This window comes from Aedes albopictus, chromosome 3 (genome assembly GCF_035046485.1).
Source record: "Aedes albopictus strain Foshan chromosome 3, AalbF5, whole genome shotgun sequence".
NCBI lineage: Eukaryota > Metazoa > Arthropoda > Insecta > Diptera > Culicidae > Aedes > Aedes albopictus.
This window is the reverse complement of record NC_085138.1, coordinates 117495106-117514046: the sequence shown is the minus strand read 5'-3', so window position 1 is coordinate 117514046 and position 18941 is coordinate 117495106. Positions and strand designations below refer to the sequence as shown.

The 18941-nt window shown below is 43.0% G+C and overlaps 1 protein-coding gene across 2 annotated transcripts in view; it reads left to right on the top strand.

Annotated features, from left to right (window-relative positions):
* LOC109433376 (alpha-tocopherol transfer protein-like) overlaps window positions 1–11564 on the top strand; it is a 41113-nt gene extending 29549 nt beyond the window's left edge. For both annotated transcript variants that reach the window (XM_062860238.1, XM_019709808.3), the window contains 2 exons: window positions 9891–10195; window positions 10263–11564. In XM_062860238.1, the coding sequence (XP_062716222.1) occupies window positions 9891–10195; window positions 10263–10884 (927 nt within the window). In that variant the 3' untranslated portion in view covers window positions 10885–11564. The remainder of the gene's footprint in view (window positions 1–9890; window positions 10196–10262) is intronic.
* The last annotated feature ends 7377 nt before the right edge of the window (window positions 11565–18941 follow it).

The window sequence follows — 18941 nt, the reverse complement described above, 5'->3', positions numbered from 1 at the left end:
CGGTGATCTCGTCCAGTTTTTTACCCTGGAGAGTCACCTCCGCCGTTGGGGCTGTTACCTGAGCTTTTTCGCCCAGTACCTCTTGAGCTAGTGCTTTATAGGAGGTGCTTTTGATGGCCGCCCCCTTCTTCAGTAACAGCATCATCTCTCCAGTCCTGGTGCACCGGATGCATTTTACATCCGCGTCCAGTGGTGAGAGATGATTTTCGCCTCGCATAGCCCTCTGTACCTCGGCGTACGTGTCTGCCTCGATTTTGAAGACCGGCGCATCGCTCCGTTCGCGCTTGCGAGCTGACTTCACTTTTCTCAGCCGTAGGGGTTCTCTTTCCCTTGGTTCGGTTCGGCACCCTTCCCTTGGAGTTGGCGCTTATAGCTTGGTTTCCCTGCCCCTCACGTGTTTCGCAAACGACTTGGCAGCCTGGGTAATCGCGCTGGTCGTCCCCTTCTTCCTCTTTGGCTTTTCGCCCGTCTCTGCCGAACGCTTCTTGGGCCGGTTTCACCCATGCATCTCGAGTCGTTTTGACCTCTCCGCTACGGCACTGGGGAGCTGCATGGTTTCGTACTGCATCGTCGCGTTGCCAGCAAAGTTGAAGCTGTCCCTTTGGGTGAACCGCTCCTCCTTGCTCGCATCAGCCGCACTCCGCTCTTCGACCAGGAGATCGTGCCCCTTTTCGGAGCTTCAGCAGGCTCTGTTTCAGTTGCTTGCTGATGGCAGTCCGCCCGCTCGTGTGCTGATCCAGCTGTTCGGCAACTATCAACATCTTAGGTAGCCCGGTCCTGTTGCGGTTCAGCACCCACGTGAGGTCCGCGCCTGTCATCTGCGCTTCTTCGGCCAGTGCTGCGCCGCCTCGTGCTCCTTCTGTCTTCTGCTCGCTGGTACACCAGCTCCTTGCAGTGGCAGCAATCTCACCAGTCCTCCTCGCTCGATCGAGTTCAACGCCGTTCACTCTGCCTCTCCATTCTCGCTTGATCACATTGTAGTTCATGGATTGAGTAGGAGTCGTCATTTATGTTGGGCCCCCTTAGAGCCACTATCCCTCACTGCAAATGAAGTAGTCGCCAATGATCCCGGTGGTTATCTATGCAAGCAGGAAGGCCACTCGAGGGTTTGTCCAGACCCTTATTAGGACTGAACTCAGAGCCGGATTAGCGTTAATCAGGAGTGTTCATCTGAACCAACTTCCACCCACTCAGTCACCTACCCTGGGAACAGGTGAGAAACGTACTTTGAGGTCATGCCACGATTTTATGGGATGGAAGACAGCGCCAATATTAGCCCATTTGCCGTTTTCGAGTCAGTATCACCTGACCTTCCTGACGTTCCTGATGTGCCCGAGGCACTCCTAGGTGGGCTGTGACACTTTGAAAGCGGATATTTTCGAGCCGGATTCGTGTATTCCGTGGCATCCCGAGGTCTTGCGAGACATTTTCCCGCCCGGAATACCGAAGGAGTCCAACACTACCCGCTTGAGGCACTGCGGCGCCTCAGCATTTGGTTCTTCGAACCGGATCAACGGTGGAGGATTTCTGGTACTCCAGGTCTTGCGAGACTCTATCCCGCCAGGAATCCAACAGCTATGAGTTTGAGGCACTGCGGTGCCTCAGCAGTACCATATCGCTTGTACAGAGTTGCTTACGGATGTGTGGAATTTCTGAAGATGCCCAACAGTGGGCACCACGCCAAGGCTTACTCCACTTGAGCGATCCATATGTCCCGGTGCTCGGTCACCTCCTGGTGCCAGAGGTGATAAGTCCATACTGGTGTGAGGATATTGTTTGCTTAGGAAAGAATCCTAGACTCCCACCAGACTCGCAGAAGGGGGGAGGGATTAATCAAGCCCCTGAATTCATGTTCCTGCTGCCCCTTAGTATAATAGTATAGAAGAGGTTCTTAGAACTATCTTAAAACTAAAGTAAAAGGTATTAAATCTTATGACGGATCTCAAAAGTTCTTCAAAACTGCACAGTTTCAAAATGTTGTCTGTTCAATATAACTTTTCCTATAGTTCTCTCAAGTTTTGAAGATATATTTGGTATATATGAATGGATGAATGATTCACAATAATTTCATGTGGAACGGACCTGGTGTGATGGTTAAAGCACGTGACTATCACGCCGAGGACCTGGGATCGAATCCCACTCCCGACAAACTCACAAAATGTGAGTGCTTCCTTCGGAAGGGAAGTAAAGCGTGGGTCCCGAGATGAACTAGCCTAGGGCTAAAAATCTCGTTAATACAGATAAAATAAAAATAATTTCATTGCCCACACCAAGCATAAGTTACATTTGAATTAGCATCACTGAACACTGGCCATCAAATGGTCAAATTAAGCATATATGGCATTACTTGAACCTTGCTTGACTCCTGACTATTGTCTTCTCAGTTTTTGGTTAGCATAGTGGGAGTACCGGCGGTAGTTCAAAGTGACTACGGCGATGTTGTCGTATTGCTCTGATTTCATATACCATTATCCAAAGATGGTTATACCAATTAAACGTTCCTATCATAGTGTATTAGGCGAAATATATTACAATTACATCGTATTGCATTGAATTCGATCATTAAAGAAATGCTTATCCTGAATTTAAAGCTTTTTAAGGGTGGCCAAGTCTTTCCTGAATCGGTTGTTTTGGACTCCCAGAAGCTACGTTCAAAATTTGAGCAAATCGAATAAGGGTGCTCAAAGTTCTTTAAGTTTGTATGGGAAAACGTAGCTAAATGTAGAAATTTTAAGTTTTCGATTTTTGCTGCTACGTGGCGCTGTAAGTCTTTACTGATAAAACCCTTTGGTACCATTGTAGGTGACTATATTCCAAACAACTTTGTCGAAGACCGCAAAGTGATCCGATGCCTGTGAGAAAAGTTATACCCTAGGCAAGTGATCTCACGATGAATACCCCACAGGTGTTTGGATACTTTATTGGAATACTTAGAACAATTCCAATTTTACATGACAAAATATTTGACCAAACAACCCGAAACATATCAACCTTGGATTGATGAACGAAAAGATATTTGTTTTATGAATTTGGCAAACGTGTCTACAAAACCTCATTTGTATATTTAGAAAAACATATAAGGAAGAGAAACACCCAAGGCTTTTTTCTGTTGGTCGACATAGGATCTTTCTCCAAATTAGTCGTTGGCGTAGCTTAACCGGATGACAAACTGTGCAAAGTTCAAGTTCGCCTAAAACCGGTTCGCTTCCCAAACTGCTGAAACGTAGTATGCATAATTTCTGTTTGACTTCCAATCACACACCGCATCGACTAAATATTGAATCGGTATTGACATTGAGCGACGAACTTCAAACATTTGAATCTTCGTTTCACTCGCAGCCTCATCTAAATCTCATTTAGCGTCTCGATGGATTCAAGACTGACATAAAAGATAATGGAGTTGTTACCATCATCAAAGCGTCTTTTTCCACGGTCATCAACGACGCGAGTGAGTGTGTCGCAATCCTTCTGCAACATAATTGCCGCTCATTTTCGGTAATAAACCACATCCACGTCATCCACGTGGTGGTTCTCCACTTTCCACCATAAAGCCCCCCTCCCTCCAAAGCCTCGGTTCGTCAGACGCTACGGCGGTGCGGAGCTTCGCTCGTTACGCCACAAGCCCTCGAATCGACCCCATTAGGGGTCTCGGTGCACCAGCAGAGAAGAAGAAAAAAAATCCGCCTCAAAGCTGACCATTTCCAAGTTGCTCCACAGACCAAGAAACGCCACACATCTATCTCGGTATCTAGCGAAGTGATCTCGGGCGCACCGCGCCGCCCAGGTGGGGTGGGTAATTATGGTTCGTTTCGCACCAGCTCCTATCCTGAGCATCGCACCACCGGCGGTGGTGAGGATCCAAGAGCGTGGTATGACTCATTCCACTTCACTCTCGGCGTGTGTAGTGTAGCAAGATGCTTCTTGCGCAATGATGGTGCTCTGGGTACCTACCTCTACCAGCGATGTTGGACCTTGTACCTGTTGAACCGAGACCAGGCCTAGACCGACCAACAAGCAGCTTTTAATCATGCTCTTTTCTCTGGTGGCAATGATTGTTTTTTTTTTTGCCCGTGCTCGGTGTGTAGATAGTTTGGTCCAAGTGCACCACTAGGAAATAATTATTGCATCATGAGTTTGTTGGAGGAGTGCGGGGAAGGTGTAGTCCCTGAAAAATATCATGGGCTTCAAAAAGCATCAACTCCATGGTTGTTTTTTTTTTATTTTTTTTATTCCAATGATACAATTTTTAAACATTTTAGGTTCAGCTAACACTCTAATAGATGCACGGTTTTTTTTGTACAACACGTTAAAAAAGATCGAATGTTGTACACATTATCCGTATAATTATTAAAACTGATCAAAATACTAAATTTTTATTTTTTTTATATGCAAGAATTAAAAAAAAAACCTGAGATCAAAAACTGCTTAGATGTATGGAATTAAAGTAACAAAAATTGGTGACAAAACAACCTGGAAATGAGAGTAAAAAGTTCATTTATGTCCATTTTGGTAATGTAAAACTAAAAAAAACAAAAAGTAAATAAAATAAAAATAAAATAAAAATACTAGAAAAGGACATATACTACAAAATTATTCTAATTTATGCCTGCAATTCACAAACATTTCACAAACTTTCTTTCAAATATTGTATTTAATTTATGAATATTATAAGACAAAGTGATTGGTAAACCAAAAAAAAAATAGGCCTGTTCAAAAGATTTCCAAAAATTAAAAAAAAACAGTTAGAGAGAGTGGTAGGGCATCTCGTTACCACCTTCCCCAATCATGTGAGATCAAAAACTGTTTAGATGTATGGATTCAATATAACAAGAAATGGTGTCAAAGCTGGATATGAGAGTGAAAAGTTCTTTTGTGTACATTTGGGTAATGTAAAACTCAAAAAATACGAAAAGTAAAAAAATAAAAAATATGAAAAAAGGACATATATTTCAAAAATTAATCTAATTTGTGTCTGCAATTAACAGACATTTTACAAACTTACTTTCAAATATTGAAATTTATTCATGAATATTATAAGGCAGAGTGATTGGTGAAACAAAAAAAAATAGGCCTGTTCATAACATTTCCAAAAATTAAAAAAAAAACAGTTGAAAAGAGTGGTAGGGCATCTCGTTACCATCTTCCCCTATCATGTGAGATCTAAAACTGTTTAGACATATGGAATCAAAGCAACAAAAAATGGTGACAAAACAACCTGGAAATGAGAGTGAAAGTTCTTCTATGTACATTTGGGTAATGCAAAACTAAGAAAATACAAAAAGGTAAAAAAAAAAAATAAAAAAAAATCAGTTGAAGAGAGTGGTAGGGCATCTCGTTACCACCTTCCCCTATCATGTGCACGGACATGCTTTTCTACTGGATAGTATTTAGTTATGATGGTGGAATTCGTAAGCGCGCGTGCTAATTGCGCAAATACAGACTGACCGACCAACCGACAAAACATTATCGGTCTCTCTACGTTTATTTTTTTTATGTGCTCGACTCGAGCTTTCCACCGTTTCTCTTGTTTTAACTTTTATTTCTTCTCCTGGAAGGTGTATCATTTTCCGTACATGAGCGTTCGTTGGTCGTCGGTTGGTTCAGCTTTCGAAATCTTACCGTTGTTGGGTAGCTGTTGGGTTTCGAGCTTCCAAGGTTTCAAGGGGAAACGACAAGGTAGCGGCACAGCGTTGAGGAGGGAATTTGCTTCATTTCGCTTGTTATTAGATTGGACGATTGCGTGGTGTGAGGTTCATTAAAGAGATTTGATACCTTGGGCGGGTAATTTGAGGGCACGCAACAACACTTTGATTGCATTCATTGAGTATGTACTTATAGAACCATTCCAGACGTATGTGAAGTTTTCTTGGAAATGTAATCTTCAGTGTAGCTCATTCAAGAACTTTCTCAGTCGTTCCTCTACGAATGTGGCTTAAAGCTTCTTATAAAAGATGCTGAAATTTCTTTGGAAATCTTTTCATGAGTAGCTCCAGACATCTTTGAAACTGTCCAAAAATAAATTATCAAGAGATTATTTTAAAAAAAAATCTCCGATGAGCAAGAATCGAAAAAACACACAAATTCTTTCGTTGACCATAGACAAGTGCACCCCGATGAGTTTTGAGTTCACTCGTCTGAATTTTTTTGATATCTCACAGCAGAGTAGACTCTCAACGAATTTTACTCAGCAGTGAAAATCCATAATGCGCTGTTTTTTTTTATTTTTATTGTTTTTATTTTTTTAACATTGATGTTCATGTTAACGTAAAGTGGTACATTTGCACTAGACTGGGTGAACAATGATTTTCCGATTCCTTTTTAATTCAAAAAAAAGGATGCGATTGGTTTCGTCCCCGTATTTAGAATGACGATTAAAATTTGTTTGAGATTTAGTATGGGAAAGCGTTTTTTTTTTTGCATTTTGTTCATAAGTTGAAAAAGATTGGCTAAAATCTAAACTATGTGACTAAAACGATAAAGTATAGCCACGGATATGCCGAACAACGTTGTCCTAGAGTGCAAAATAACCCGACGTTTATGAAAAAAGTCATACGCTTGGTAAATTTTAGATGTAGATTATATTCCCTTTTATGTGTTGGTTGAACACCATTTGCACACTAAAACTTTTGTCACAAGCGTCGGATCACTTTATGGTATTTGGCAAAGTTTTCCGGCATAGCTTTGACACAGGGAAAAATGTATAAGAAAAACGTAAAAAGAAAACAGTTTCTTCGAGTAAGTATAGAATTACCCTTAGTTAAAATACACAGATAAAAAAATAAAGATAAAAAAATAAAAATCTTCAAGTGTTTTGAAAAATTGTTCAGAACTCCTGATTATGTCGTTTCAAATATTTTTAGGATATCTTTCCGATTAAAATGGGCTGTTCAAAGAGTTAAGTTTGGAGGTACTGATTTTGAAATTTTGAAAACTGTATAAGAAACGAACCAGCCAAACGCCGAAAGTTTCTTTTTGGCATGCCCAACTGCTTGACAAAAAATCATTTTCTTTTTTATTTTTATTTTATTGAGTGTCCAAACACTCAAGAGCAATTTAGCAAAGCGTTCGATTGGAATTGTTCTTGAGTTTCTACGTAAAGTTTTGTTTTGGATACTACTAGGAGTGAACCGTGAGTCGAAAAGTTATGACTCAGATATCTCAATTCCTTTTTGGCGTAACAACAAATCGCAAACAAATTTATTTCCATTGTGACGTGTTGACGGAGAAAAGTCCTTCGAAACGCCTTCTTAGTTGCCTTTATTCGTTTCAATCAATCTCAAGAAAGCGAATCTAAAAATGGTAACAAACAAGCAAAAGAGCGAATTATCGGTCGAAGGGCTTGTCATCTTCTATAACGGTAGGGCCGTTCTGCTGCCTGAAAAGCGAAAGTGTTTGCACTGTGTCCACACAGTGGCGATGGGGCTCTTAAGGTTGAGCTCTCCACAATAACAACTACTTCTCCCAAGCAACACAGAAAACATCTTTGGAGATCAATATTTCCAACGATGTATTATAAGTGCATTATAAGCGATTCAGAAAACATCTTGTGTTAATATCCAGCTGTAATTATGTTCACAGAAAACAAACAACAACAAAAAGTGTGATTGTTTGGATTACGTATGAAATATTTATTGTAGAACTATTATAGAACAGAAACATCAGTTAGCCAATCAGTGATGAAAGCAAACACGTCATAACAACAGAAGGCAACTAAAGATTAAAAATGAAACAAGATGCAAATAGTGTATGCGTTTATTTCAACCATTCCTGGGAGGCTCTGGTTGATGGGGGACCGTTAGTGGTGCAAGGGAATTGACTTAATATATTTGTAGAATTTACGAAAAAAAAAATCAATCAGCACAGCTCGGGCGGTTGGACTGCCATCGATTTTCCAGTCCCACATATTGTTTGCCGGATACAAATTCCCTATTTGTGGTGCCAAATAGGGTCAGCGTACAATAATCTGGTCAACATCGGAAAGGGCCGAAAGTCCAGGCTACTGATCTAAAAACCGATTTGTCGAATACCATTAGGACCACGCAACTTGTATTCCGGCCTATGGAAAAGAATCAAAATCCAGCAGTCGGTGCTAGTCCAACATAAATTATGGCACTTAAACTCGATATCTAGCAGGCATGAATTTCACCGAAACCACCGAATGCACTACGTCATCAATCTCCCTGCTATCGCGGATTACTCGGAACACTGAATGGTCGGGTAAATCATCGACCACATATAAATAATTCCACGGAAAACACAAACCTCCGACGCACGATCAGCAATGCAATTGTTTACTGTTTGCAATTTTTTTGTCATTTTGACAGGTATTGCCCCACTAAAAGTGCAGTAATAAATAAGTTATTTTGGAGTAGTTATAATGTTTAGGGAACAATATTAGAGCTAGAGTGAGAGTATGTTGAAACGATGTTATTTTGACGTATTATAAATGCTTTTTCTGTTTCTGTTTCAAACCGAAGCACCTGAGTTGTAGAGCTTAGCTGTTTTTATTCAAAAGACGTCATGACGATTACACTGCCGAACAAATATGTTAATACACAAATTTAAAAATTGGTACAAAATTCACGCTTATCTCACTTGTTCGAAATTATTAAGGAACCAGCTTTTCAAGTTTAAAAATATTCGAATTTTACTTGAGTAATAATCAGTAGTTAGCCAAAAGCTTAGATATTGAAAAATGTAAATATAGATTGCAACCTTTTTGAACGGCACTGTAAGCCAAATGGAGAAGCTGCCATATTGTTCTCACCGCAATTTGAAAAAAATGAACATTTAGAAAAAAAAAAAATACGACATCATATGATTGATTCAATCTGCATATTTCAATACAATTTAGTGGCGCATGAATTTTGAATGAGTAAAATCAAATATTATACCATAAATCCGGATTCGCAATCAAAATAACACTACCCTTCCTGAAAATAAATCAATTCATAAATTTTCAATAATTTGTTTTAGAAAATATCATTTATGGTCTTTGCCTATCACCTGAGAAAAGTTTTCCAACTTGTTGGAGTTAATTTTTTTTTTCTGTCAGTCAATGCGTGGCAATATCGTCATTATAAGATTACATTTATAGTAATAGTTTGTTGTAAACAAGGCTCTCGCAAGTTGTATCACAATCTAATTTACTGATTTGAACCTATGCATGTTTTATGTTATATAATAGTATTTTACAAGTCATATTACTTAGATGCAGCTAAGTTTCAACCAATGAATATAGTTGTATTATTTAGGTATTTTTCAAGTATCTTTTGCTTTCAAATAACTTTATTATTGCATGACATCTGAATGGAAATCAATTATTAGTACTATAAGAGTATTCCTATACATCTTATATGACCTGTAAGATGTTCTATAAGCCGCCATTTTTTGCGCTGTTTTGAATATATAAGTATCCCATACGACGTAAATAATGCAAGAATAAAACAATAGAATAAGTTCGAAACTTGTATTTTAAACTCTTATATAACAAGTTGTGTTACTTGGGCTGCTACTATACTTGACTTGCGAGAGAATGGGCTGTTGAAATCTGCTCAGCTGTTTTACGTCTCGCTCCTGTACCACTCCATCGCCGCCAATTGCCCTCACTTTACGACGATTCGATTCAAACCGCAAACTTGAAGCGAGCTTGTGCTGGCTAGCAGAGTTGCTTCATCACATCAACATGCTGGCGCTTGGAACGATTACGAAATGTTTCATTGAATTACACGATGTAGGCCCAGCCATCAGCAGTGTAGTGCACAACGCTAATCCAATTATGCTTTCCCCTCTGCATGTTTCATGTTGTTCACTAACGCTCGACATAAAGATTGACCTTGATTATCGTTATAATGCTAACCAAATTTCTTAACTTTTTCCCGATCCAACAGATGACTCTCGTCCAGCCATCTGGTGAACTGAGCGCCAAGATCAAGGAGGAGCTGCGCGAGCCAGCAAACCCAGCCGACATCGAGCGCGACATCGGCATCATCCGCGAATGGCTCGGCAAGCAGCCCCATCTGCCCAAGGACATGGACGATGCCCGCCTGCGTACCTTCCTGCGCGGTTGCAAGTTCAGCCTGGAGCGCGTCAAGCAGAAGCTGGACATGTACTACACCATGCGTAACGCCGTGCCGGAGCTGTTCACCGATCGGGACGTCTCCCGTCCGGAAATGGCCGAGATTCTGAATGTCATGTGAGTACCCCATAGACACCAAACTTCTTCTCCATCTAATTCATCCAATTCTTCCCGTACCCATCAGCCACATGCCCCCACTGCCAGGACTGACCCCAGCCGGTTGCCGTGTGGTAATGCTCCGCGGTACCGACAAGGACATCACCACCCCGAACGTCATCGAGTCGATGAAGCTGACGCTGATGATCGGTGACGTCCGGTTGGCCGAGGAATCCGTCGGCGTCGCCGGAGATGTCTACATCATGGACGCCAGCGTGGCCAGCCCAGCCCACTTTGCCAAATTCACTCCCACACTGGTCAAGAAGTTCCTCATCTGCGTCCAGGAGGCCTACCCAGTTAAACTGAAGGAAGTCCACGTCATCAACGTTTCGCCGATCGTCGACACCATCGTCAACTTCGTCAAGCCCTTCCTGAAGGAGAAGATCCGCGAACGTATCCACATCCACAGCAGCATGGAGGACCTGTACAAGTACGTCCCCAAGGCCATGCTGCCCTCCGAGTACGGTGGCGATGCTGGATCCATCAAGGACCTGAACGAGCAATGGCGCGCCAAGTTGGGCGAATACACCGCCTGGTTCAAGGAGCAGGAAGCCAGCAAGGCCAATGAATCCCTCAGACCAGGTGCCCCCAAGACCGCCGATGAGCTGTTCGGTATGGACGGTACCTTCAGACAGCTGACCATCGATTAAGCTACCCCAACATCCCCACCGTCCATTAGTTCATCCACCGAACTAAGCTCATCCCGTCCAAGAAACCTCATCCCGGACCCAAAAAAAAATAACATCCAATTAACCAAAACATTAGCAAAACATTAAAAAAAATCCAATTAACAAATCTCATCTCACCCTTTCACCCCTTCCGCATAGTTTTCATCCAAACCTAGTTAGCCAAATTACTCAAAATATACAATACGAAAACGCTCTAAAAGAACGTAGAACTTAGACAAGAATCCAAATTCTCAGTACACGCAAAGCTTCCATCGGACCGCGCAATTTGGATGTAGCAAGTGATTTTTTTTTTCGATTTTTTGAAAACAATTAGAGATTTCAGCCGGGATCCTAGATTCCGCCCACCCCAGTCCACCGCGCAAAACTCGCCCCCGCAGATCCTGATGAGTGCTAGTCCAGAAACCTTCCCGATTGGTGCGCACACCGCAATCCAGTAAGGGGGGACGTCTCGGGCGAGATCGCGATGAACATATGTAGAAGAACCATAACACGTTCGATGCGAGATTTAAGATCCAAAGAAAACTCGAAACGGTACAGAATGATGGAAACCATTTAGAGCGGTCAGTTTTTTTGTTGTATCAGTTTTGTTATAAATATTTTTGTACGTATTTGCTATTAAAGACTTTCTTGTTTAAAAGGAACTTGTTGGATGCTTATGATTTTTTATTTAGCGTTGAAAGAAACTTCTTTAACTTGGCATCGTTAGACTAACATGAAGAAATCAATCCATAGTTTGATGTAGATTCCTCGATTTAGTGGACATTAAAATTTTTGAAATGTCTATAAAATCGAAGATTTTTTTTATTTTCTTCTTCATCTTTTTTATGGTTCGACGTTCGGACTGGATCTAGGCCTGCATCATTTCAACTTAGTGTTATTGAAGCACTTCAACAGCTATAAATTGAAAGTCTCTATTTGCCTGCCATTCTTCATTACACCAACTAATCTAGCTAGTTTGACACTTCTCAGGTCATTTTGACAGACCACATACGTGCACGAAAAAGACGGATAATATATTCCACTTTATCGATCATGTTACTGTCCTTTTCATGCTCATGTTACATCTGTCAAAATGACGTGAGAAATGTAAGTCATTTTGTGGTTAGGTTCATTGGTGTAATAAAGAATTGCATGAAGTTCTACATTGTGTGGCAAGTACTATGCCCAGAGAGTCGGAAAAATGTTCTCGACTGGAACGGGAATCGAACCCGCCGTCTACGGATTGGCGATCTTTAAGCTTAGTTTCTTGTTGCCAAGTAGAGCGCTCAAGTAAAATTCCACCTTTTTCCGCAAGTAATTTTGACAACTGCTTCAGTATGGGGAGAAACGTTAATTTTCCTTACGGAATAATAGCGCGGACTATTTTTCCGCAAGGAAAAGTGACAGCTCCATTTGATTCGCACGGGAGGCGTTACGAGTGTTACACATTTTTCCTTACTTGCCATCTGCGAACTGCACAAGTAATTTTGAAGCGGAATCATTACTTGAACATTACTTGTTCTATCTTTTTGCACAGTACGTACGAAGTGAAAACTGTTGGTTTTATGATCACTGAGGCCAACACTGTCCACGAAGCTACCCAGGGGACCGACAACAAACTACCGATGGAATGTTTCGGATCGCGTAACGGCGGAGAACACGGGAGCACAAAGCAAGATACGTTTGCTCGTCGCGGCGGTCGGTTTATTTTTTACAACAATGTATATACAAACAATAACAAGCATACATACATTAGGCAGGGTCGGCGCAGGGCAATGATGATAAACATCGCAACATATATTAGGCTGGCCCAAAATATTCCAACACTCCTCCTCGAAGTTGGTCATCACAATCACAAAGTCCGTTCACAAAAGTCACATTTTCACAAAGTCTTCACAAAGTTCACATTGGACAACACAGCCTACACAAAGTTCCTCCTCCTGCACCGAACACTTCTGCTTCGTCAAGTATTACACAGTCACATAGTCACAAAGTTTGTTCACAAAGTATCTAACACTTAGTATCGGAGTTCCTCGTCATAACAGTCATAAAATTCTTCTGGAATCTCCTCCTCAACGGGACGCCCAGCTGTATTCTTCCGGCGGTTGCCGATCTCCGCTCCTCCAGCTATCTTCAGGGCATACAGCTCTCCACTAAGATCCGCGACGGCTTCAATCTTCCCGCTAGCATTCACAATCTGGCACTTCGACTCCACAAAGTTCACACTAAGTCCTTTCTGTGCCAGCTTCCGAACCGAGAGCAGTCCGCAGTCCAATTCTGGGATATACAGCACATTCTTCACTTTCACGGGGTTCATTCTTCCGTCTCCATCGACGCACTCCAGGAAGCCTTCCCCAACACCGGCGGACCTTATCACGGAGCCGTCCGCCAACCTCACTTCCTGTTCCACGCTGTTGTCGATCTTCACGAAGAACTCTCGGTCATTGGTCATGTGGCTCGAGCAGCCACTATCCACATACCAGCTGTTCCGTTTCCGATCACCTCCGACTCCGAAACAAATTCCAGTGTTCTTCTCTGCCACCTTCTTCACTTCCGGATCCTTTCTTCCACTTTCACCAAGCATTGGGCACTCTCTCCGGAAGTGGCCCGGTTTCCGGCAGTTGTAGCAGACTCGCTGTCTAGGTTTTCTGCTTCCGTTGCTCCTGCTTCGCACATTCAGCGCCCGGTCATGGCGCTCTTCGGACACACTTTGCCGCTTCTCCATCCGTCGGTGGTACTCGTCCATCAGCCGCTGTTTCACGAACTCTAGCGACTGGTCGGCATCCGGACGGCTCTCCAAGGCCGTCACCAGTCCGTTGTAGGATTCCGGCAGACTCCGGTACACCATTGCCACTTGCAGCGAACTCTCGAGTTTCTGTCCCGCGCACGACAGCCGATCGAATAACTCTTCGATCTGGAACAGATGTTTCTCCATATCTGTTCCATCTTCGTAGTTGAAACTACACAGTCTTTTCAACAGGGACACTCGCGACGTTACCGTAGCCTTTTCGTGGTACTTCTTCAGCTTTTCCCACACTTCGATCGCCGATTTTGCGTCCTTCACTAAGGCTAACTGATTGTCCTCGATATTCAGCACTATCAAGGCCTTTGCCTTTTGGTCTTCCTTCGACCATGCCGTTGTCACCGGCTCTGGTTTCACCTCCGAAATCGTATGCCACAGATCATAACTAATCAGCAGCATTTCGATTTTCACCTTCCACGTTTGATAATTACGATTATCCAAACGGGAAATAAAAACTTTATCAGCCATCTCGAAATTGTCACTTTTCTGTTGGCGCACACTGTATGCACGAAGGTACAGCCAACAACACACGCGAACGTACCCGACGGCGGTACTCACAGACTCCGTCACACAATCGAACACCACGGCTACGGCAACAGTTCGTTCGATTCGCGGGTCAAAATGGCACTCACGGCGTGTGCATGGGAAAAGTTTATAACAAAAAAATGGGCATCGTCAAATTTTTCGCTATTCAAAAATAGAGGCTTTCAGCTTTCATTTGCAGGGTCCCTCAAAAAAATCCACCGAGGGATCCCGAACAACTTTTTCAGAATACTGTTTTTCCCCATACAAAATTAACGGTTCCAAATTAATCCCTATTTCTACTTAACAAACATACCCAATTTTTGTATGAAAAAGTTCCCCCGATGAAATATTTCGATGTTGGGCTTGAATGAAAGCTGGTAGCGTCAACTTTCACGTAGCGTAAAAATTGGCGATGCTCATTTTTTTGTAATAAATTTCTTCTGCCAGACACACCGTGCACTATCTTCTTTCTTCTCGGCTGCGGGACATAAAATGGTGCACCACAAAGTCTCACCGGCACTTTCCAAGTCGTTCTGGGCGCCGCCCTTGCAAAACGGGAAATTATTCTGCCGACCACTTTTTCACTGAGTCTGTCCCGGTCACAACTGTTCTTCCACACACAGCAGCTGATTGAACTCAAGCCGAATCGAGCCTAATTAATTGGCTCTCCCACCGACCGGCACCACACAGAAGGAATCATCCGCGGGATGATTTTGCACTTCGCGACTATCCGAGCACTTTTTCACTGGCTCTTCCGCCACACTGGGCCCATGACCTGTTGGTAATCACTGTCCACGGAGGTCCACAAAGCGGCCCAGTGGAACCGACTATCGACCGGGAGGAACTTTCGGTTCGCGTACGGCGGAGAAACACGGGAGCAACACAAAGATGCGTGTGCACGTCGCGGCGGTCGGTTTATTTATACTAACAATGTATATACAAACAATAACAAGCATACATACATTAGGCAGGGTCGGCGCAGGGCAATGATGATAAACATCGCAACATATATTAGGCTGGCCCAAAATATTCCAACAAAAACTAGCCATTAGCCTTAACCACTAGGCTAACTGGAGACCCCTTTTTTATTTTGTTTTTATTTAAAGTGTATACCACGGTTGTATACTCGGACGCCTTTTGACGCAATTTGACATACATTTATTTGTTCAACATCACATTTAAGACAAGACATATTCAACAATAGTACGCCACAATACTCGGTTTGTGGCTGCCGCTCTCCATACTCGGATGCGCCAAACGCTCGCCGGGTCATGCTCCACCTGGTCCGCCCATCGTGCTCTCTGCGCTCCACGCCTTCTTGTGCCAACCGGATCAGTTGCAAACACCAGCTTTGCACGGTTGTTGTCCGGCATTCTTGCAACGTGCCCTGCCCACCGTATCCTTCCGGCTTTGGCCACCTTCTGGATGCTGGGTCGTAAAGTGCAGCGAGCTCGTGGTTCATCCTTCTGCGCCACACACCGTTCTCCTGCACACCGCCGAAGATCGTCTTTAGCACGCGTCGCTCGAAAACCCCGAGTGCTTGCAGGTCCTCCTCGAGCATGGTCGTGTCCGTAGAGGACCACCGGTCTTATAAGCCTTTAGTACATGGTGCATTTGGTGCGTGGGTGAATCTTTTTCGAACGCAGTTTCTTCTGGAGCCCGTAGTAGGAACGACTTCCGCTGATGATGCGCCTCCGAATTTCACGGCTCACGTTGTTGTCAGCTGTCAGTAAGGATCCGAGGTAGACGATTTCCTCATCTACCTCGAAAGTATCCCCGTCTATCGTAACATTACTACCCAGACGGATCCGTTCGTGTTCGGTTCCGCCTACCAGCATATACTTTGTTTTAGAGGCATTCACCAACAGTCCGATCTTTACTGCTTCGCGTTTCAAGCGGGTGTACAGCTCTGCCACCGTTCCAAATGTGCTGGCAACAATGTCCATGTCGTCCGCAAAGCACACAAATTGATCGGATTTTTTGAAAATCGTTTCCCGGCTATTGAGCCCGGATCGTCGCATCACACCTTCCAGAACGATGTTGAAGAGTCCATCACCTTGTTGCAGTCCTCGGCGAGATTCGAATGAACTGGATAGTTCACTCGAAACCCTTACGCAGTTTTGCACACCGTCCATCCTTGTTTTAATCAGTCTAGTCAGCTTCCCAGCAAAGCCGTTTTCATCTAAAATTCTCCATAGCTCTGCGTAGTCAATACTGTCGTATGCCGCCTTGAAGTCGATGAACAGGTGATGCGTTGGGACCTGGTATTCACGGCGTTTCTGGAGGATTTGCCGTACGGTGAAGATCTGATCCGTTGTCGACCGGCCGTCGATGAAGCCGGCTTGATAACTTCACACGAACTCATTCGTTTTCGGTAACAGAAGATGGAAGATGATCTGGGATAGCACTTCAAAATAGTGATCGCCCTGAAGTTCTCACATTCCAAATGGTCGCCTTTCTTGTGAATGGGACAGATTACCCCTTTCTTCCACTCCTCCTATAGCTGTTCGGTTTCCCAGGTCCTGACTATCAACCGATGCAGACAGGTGTCCAACTTTTCTGGGCCCATCTTGATGAGTTCAGCTGCGATAGCATCCTAACCAGCTGCTTTGTTGGTTTCGAGCTGGTGAATGGCATCCTTAACTTCCCTCAGCGTGGGAGTTGGTTCATTTCCGTCCTCCGCTGCACTGGCGTCGTCGTTTTCTCCGTTGTCATGGTCTCCCGTGCCTACGTTCTCTACGCCATTCAGATGCTGATCGAAGTGCTGCTTCCACCTTTCGATCACCTCACGTCCGTTCGTCAAAAGGCCTCCGTCTTTATCCCTGCATATTTCGGCTCGCGGCACGAAGCCGTTGCGGGATGCGTTGAGCTTCTGATAGAACTTCGGTGTTTCTTGGGAACGACACAGCAGTTCCATTTCTTCACACTCCGCTTCTTCCAAGCGGCGCTTTTTCTCCCGAAATAGGCGGGTCTGCTGTTTCCGCTTCTGTTTGTAACGTTCCACGTTCTGTCGAGTCCCTTGCTGTAGCATTACCGCCCTTGCTGCGTTCTTCTTTTCCAAAACCGTTCTGCACTCTTCGTCGAACCATTTGTTCCGTCGATTCCGTTCCACGTACCGGATGGTGCTCTCGGCTGCGTCGTTGATGGCTGCTTTCACTGTACTCCAGCAGTCCTCTAGAGGGGCCTCATCGAGCTCGCCCTCATCTGGCAACGCGACCTCGAGATTCTGCGCGTATGCTGAGGCGACATCCGATTGCTTCAGTCGCTCTAGGTTGTACCGTGGTGGTCGCCGGTACCGTACATTGTTGATGACGGAGAATTTTGGGCGCAATTTGACCATCACCAGATAGTGGTCGGAGCCGATGTTGGCGCCACGATAGGTCTTGACGTCTATAATGTCGGGGAAGTGCCGTCCATCATTCAGAACGTGGTCGATTTGAGATTCCGTCTGCTGTGGTGATCTCCAGGTGTTACGATAAGGGAGCCTGTGTTGGAAAAAGGTGCTACGTATAGGACACATTCTACGGGCCTCGTATCATCAATACCAATTTTTCAAAGTTGAGTTATGGCATATTTGACATTTTTATCACATTCTAAATCACTTTTGCCATCCAAAAATGTATTAGACATGATATTAGTATGACAATAAATATAAATTGAACGATTAAGAATAACATTAAAATCGTGATTTTAAGTCATTTAGGCACACTTTTCATCTAAACTGTCGTATTTTAAACACCAACACACTGATTTTTCAAAAGTATTCCATCATTTGTAGATAAATGTATGTAGATTTTTTAGCAAAAAAAGATTTTTAATCGGAAGACTTTACAGCTTTGAAATATGGCTGATCATAGTATGGGTTTTTATTGCGTTGTAACGTCACGAAAAATCAACATTTTTTAATTTTATTCAAATACGGAAAACGTTACAAATATGAAATTTTGTATGCTCTTTGTCCTCGAAAAGATCTTTCAAATGAGACTAAAAGAAAGAAAATCGGTTCACGGAAGCCTGAGTTTCACCTGGTTGAAGTTTGCGTTGTAACGTCACGAAAAAAAAAGTTCTGTGGAAAAGACCAAATCTATCTGGCTTGGACGGCTTCTGAATTGGACAAACGGAGTTCTATATTCAAAACAGTTTCGTATTCGTTGTGTATGAGCTCTTTTTCGAGATATCGTTTATAAATTGCGTACCATTGCCCGTTCATAAACTATGTAGACTTTTGAAGGACGGGAGAGATGGTGTTTGGTCAAAATGTACGATGTAATTGTACTGTGATATTATAAAATTTTTTAATCGTAATCAAATACCACTCAAACCGAAAATTTCTGTGATGCGAGATATTGCCACTAGAAGACGTTAGTTTCCATTTTGCAAAAGCAGTAATGGGGTTAGAATTTCTTGAAAAGTATTCTACAAGCTGCAACTTTCTTCACTTTGGACACATTGTATTCAAATAGTAATCAAAGATCAATATATAATACTTAAAGATCAAAATTTAATTTTATTTGATTCATTTACTCCTAAGATATAATAGTTAATAGAACAACAATCAAAAATATGATTCTGCTTAAAGCGCTTCATATTTGTGTAGAGCTAACCAATCAAGTCCAAATTTGTAGAAATTACAGATAACAAGATGAGGAACTATCAGTCAAAATTTGAGAATTTTTGATATATTTTATAAAAAGTTACGGCTTGTTGGATG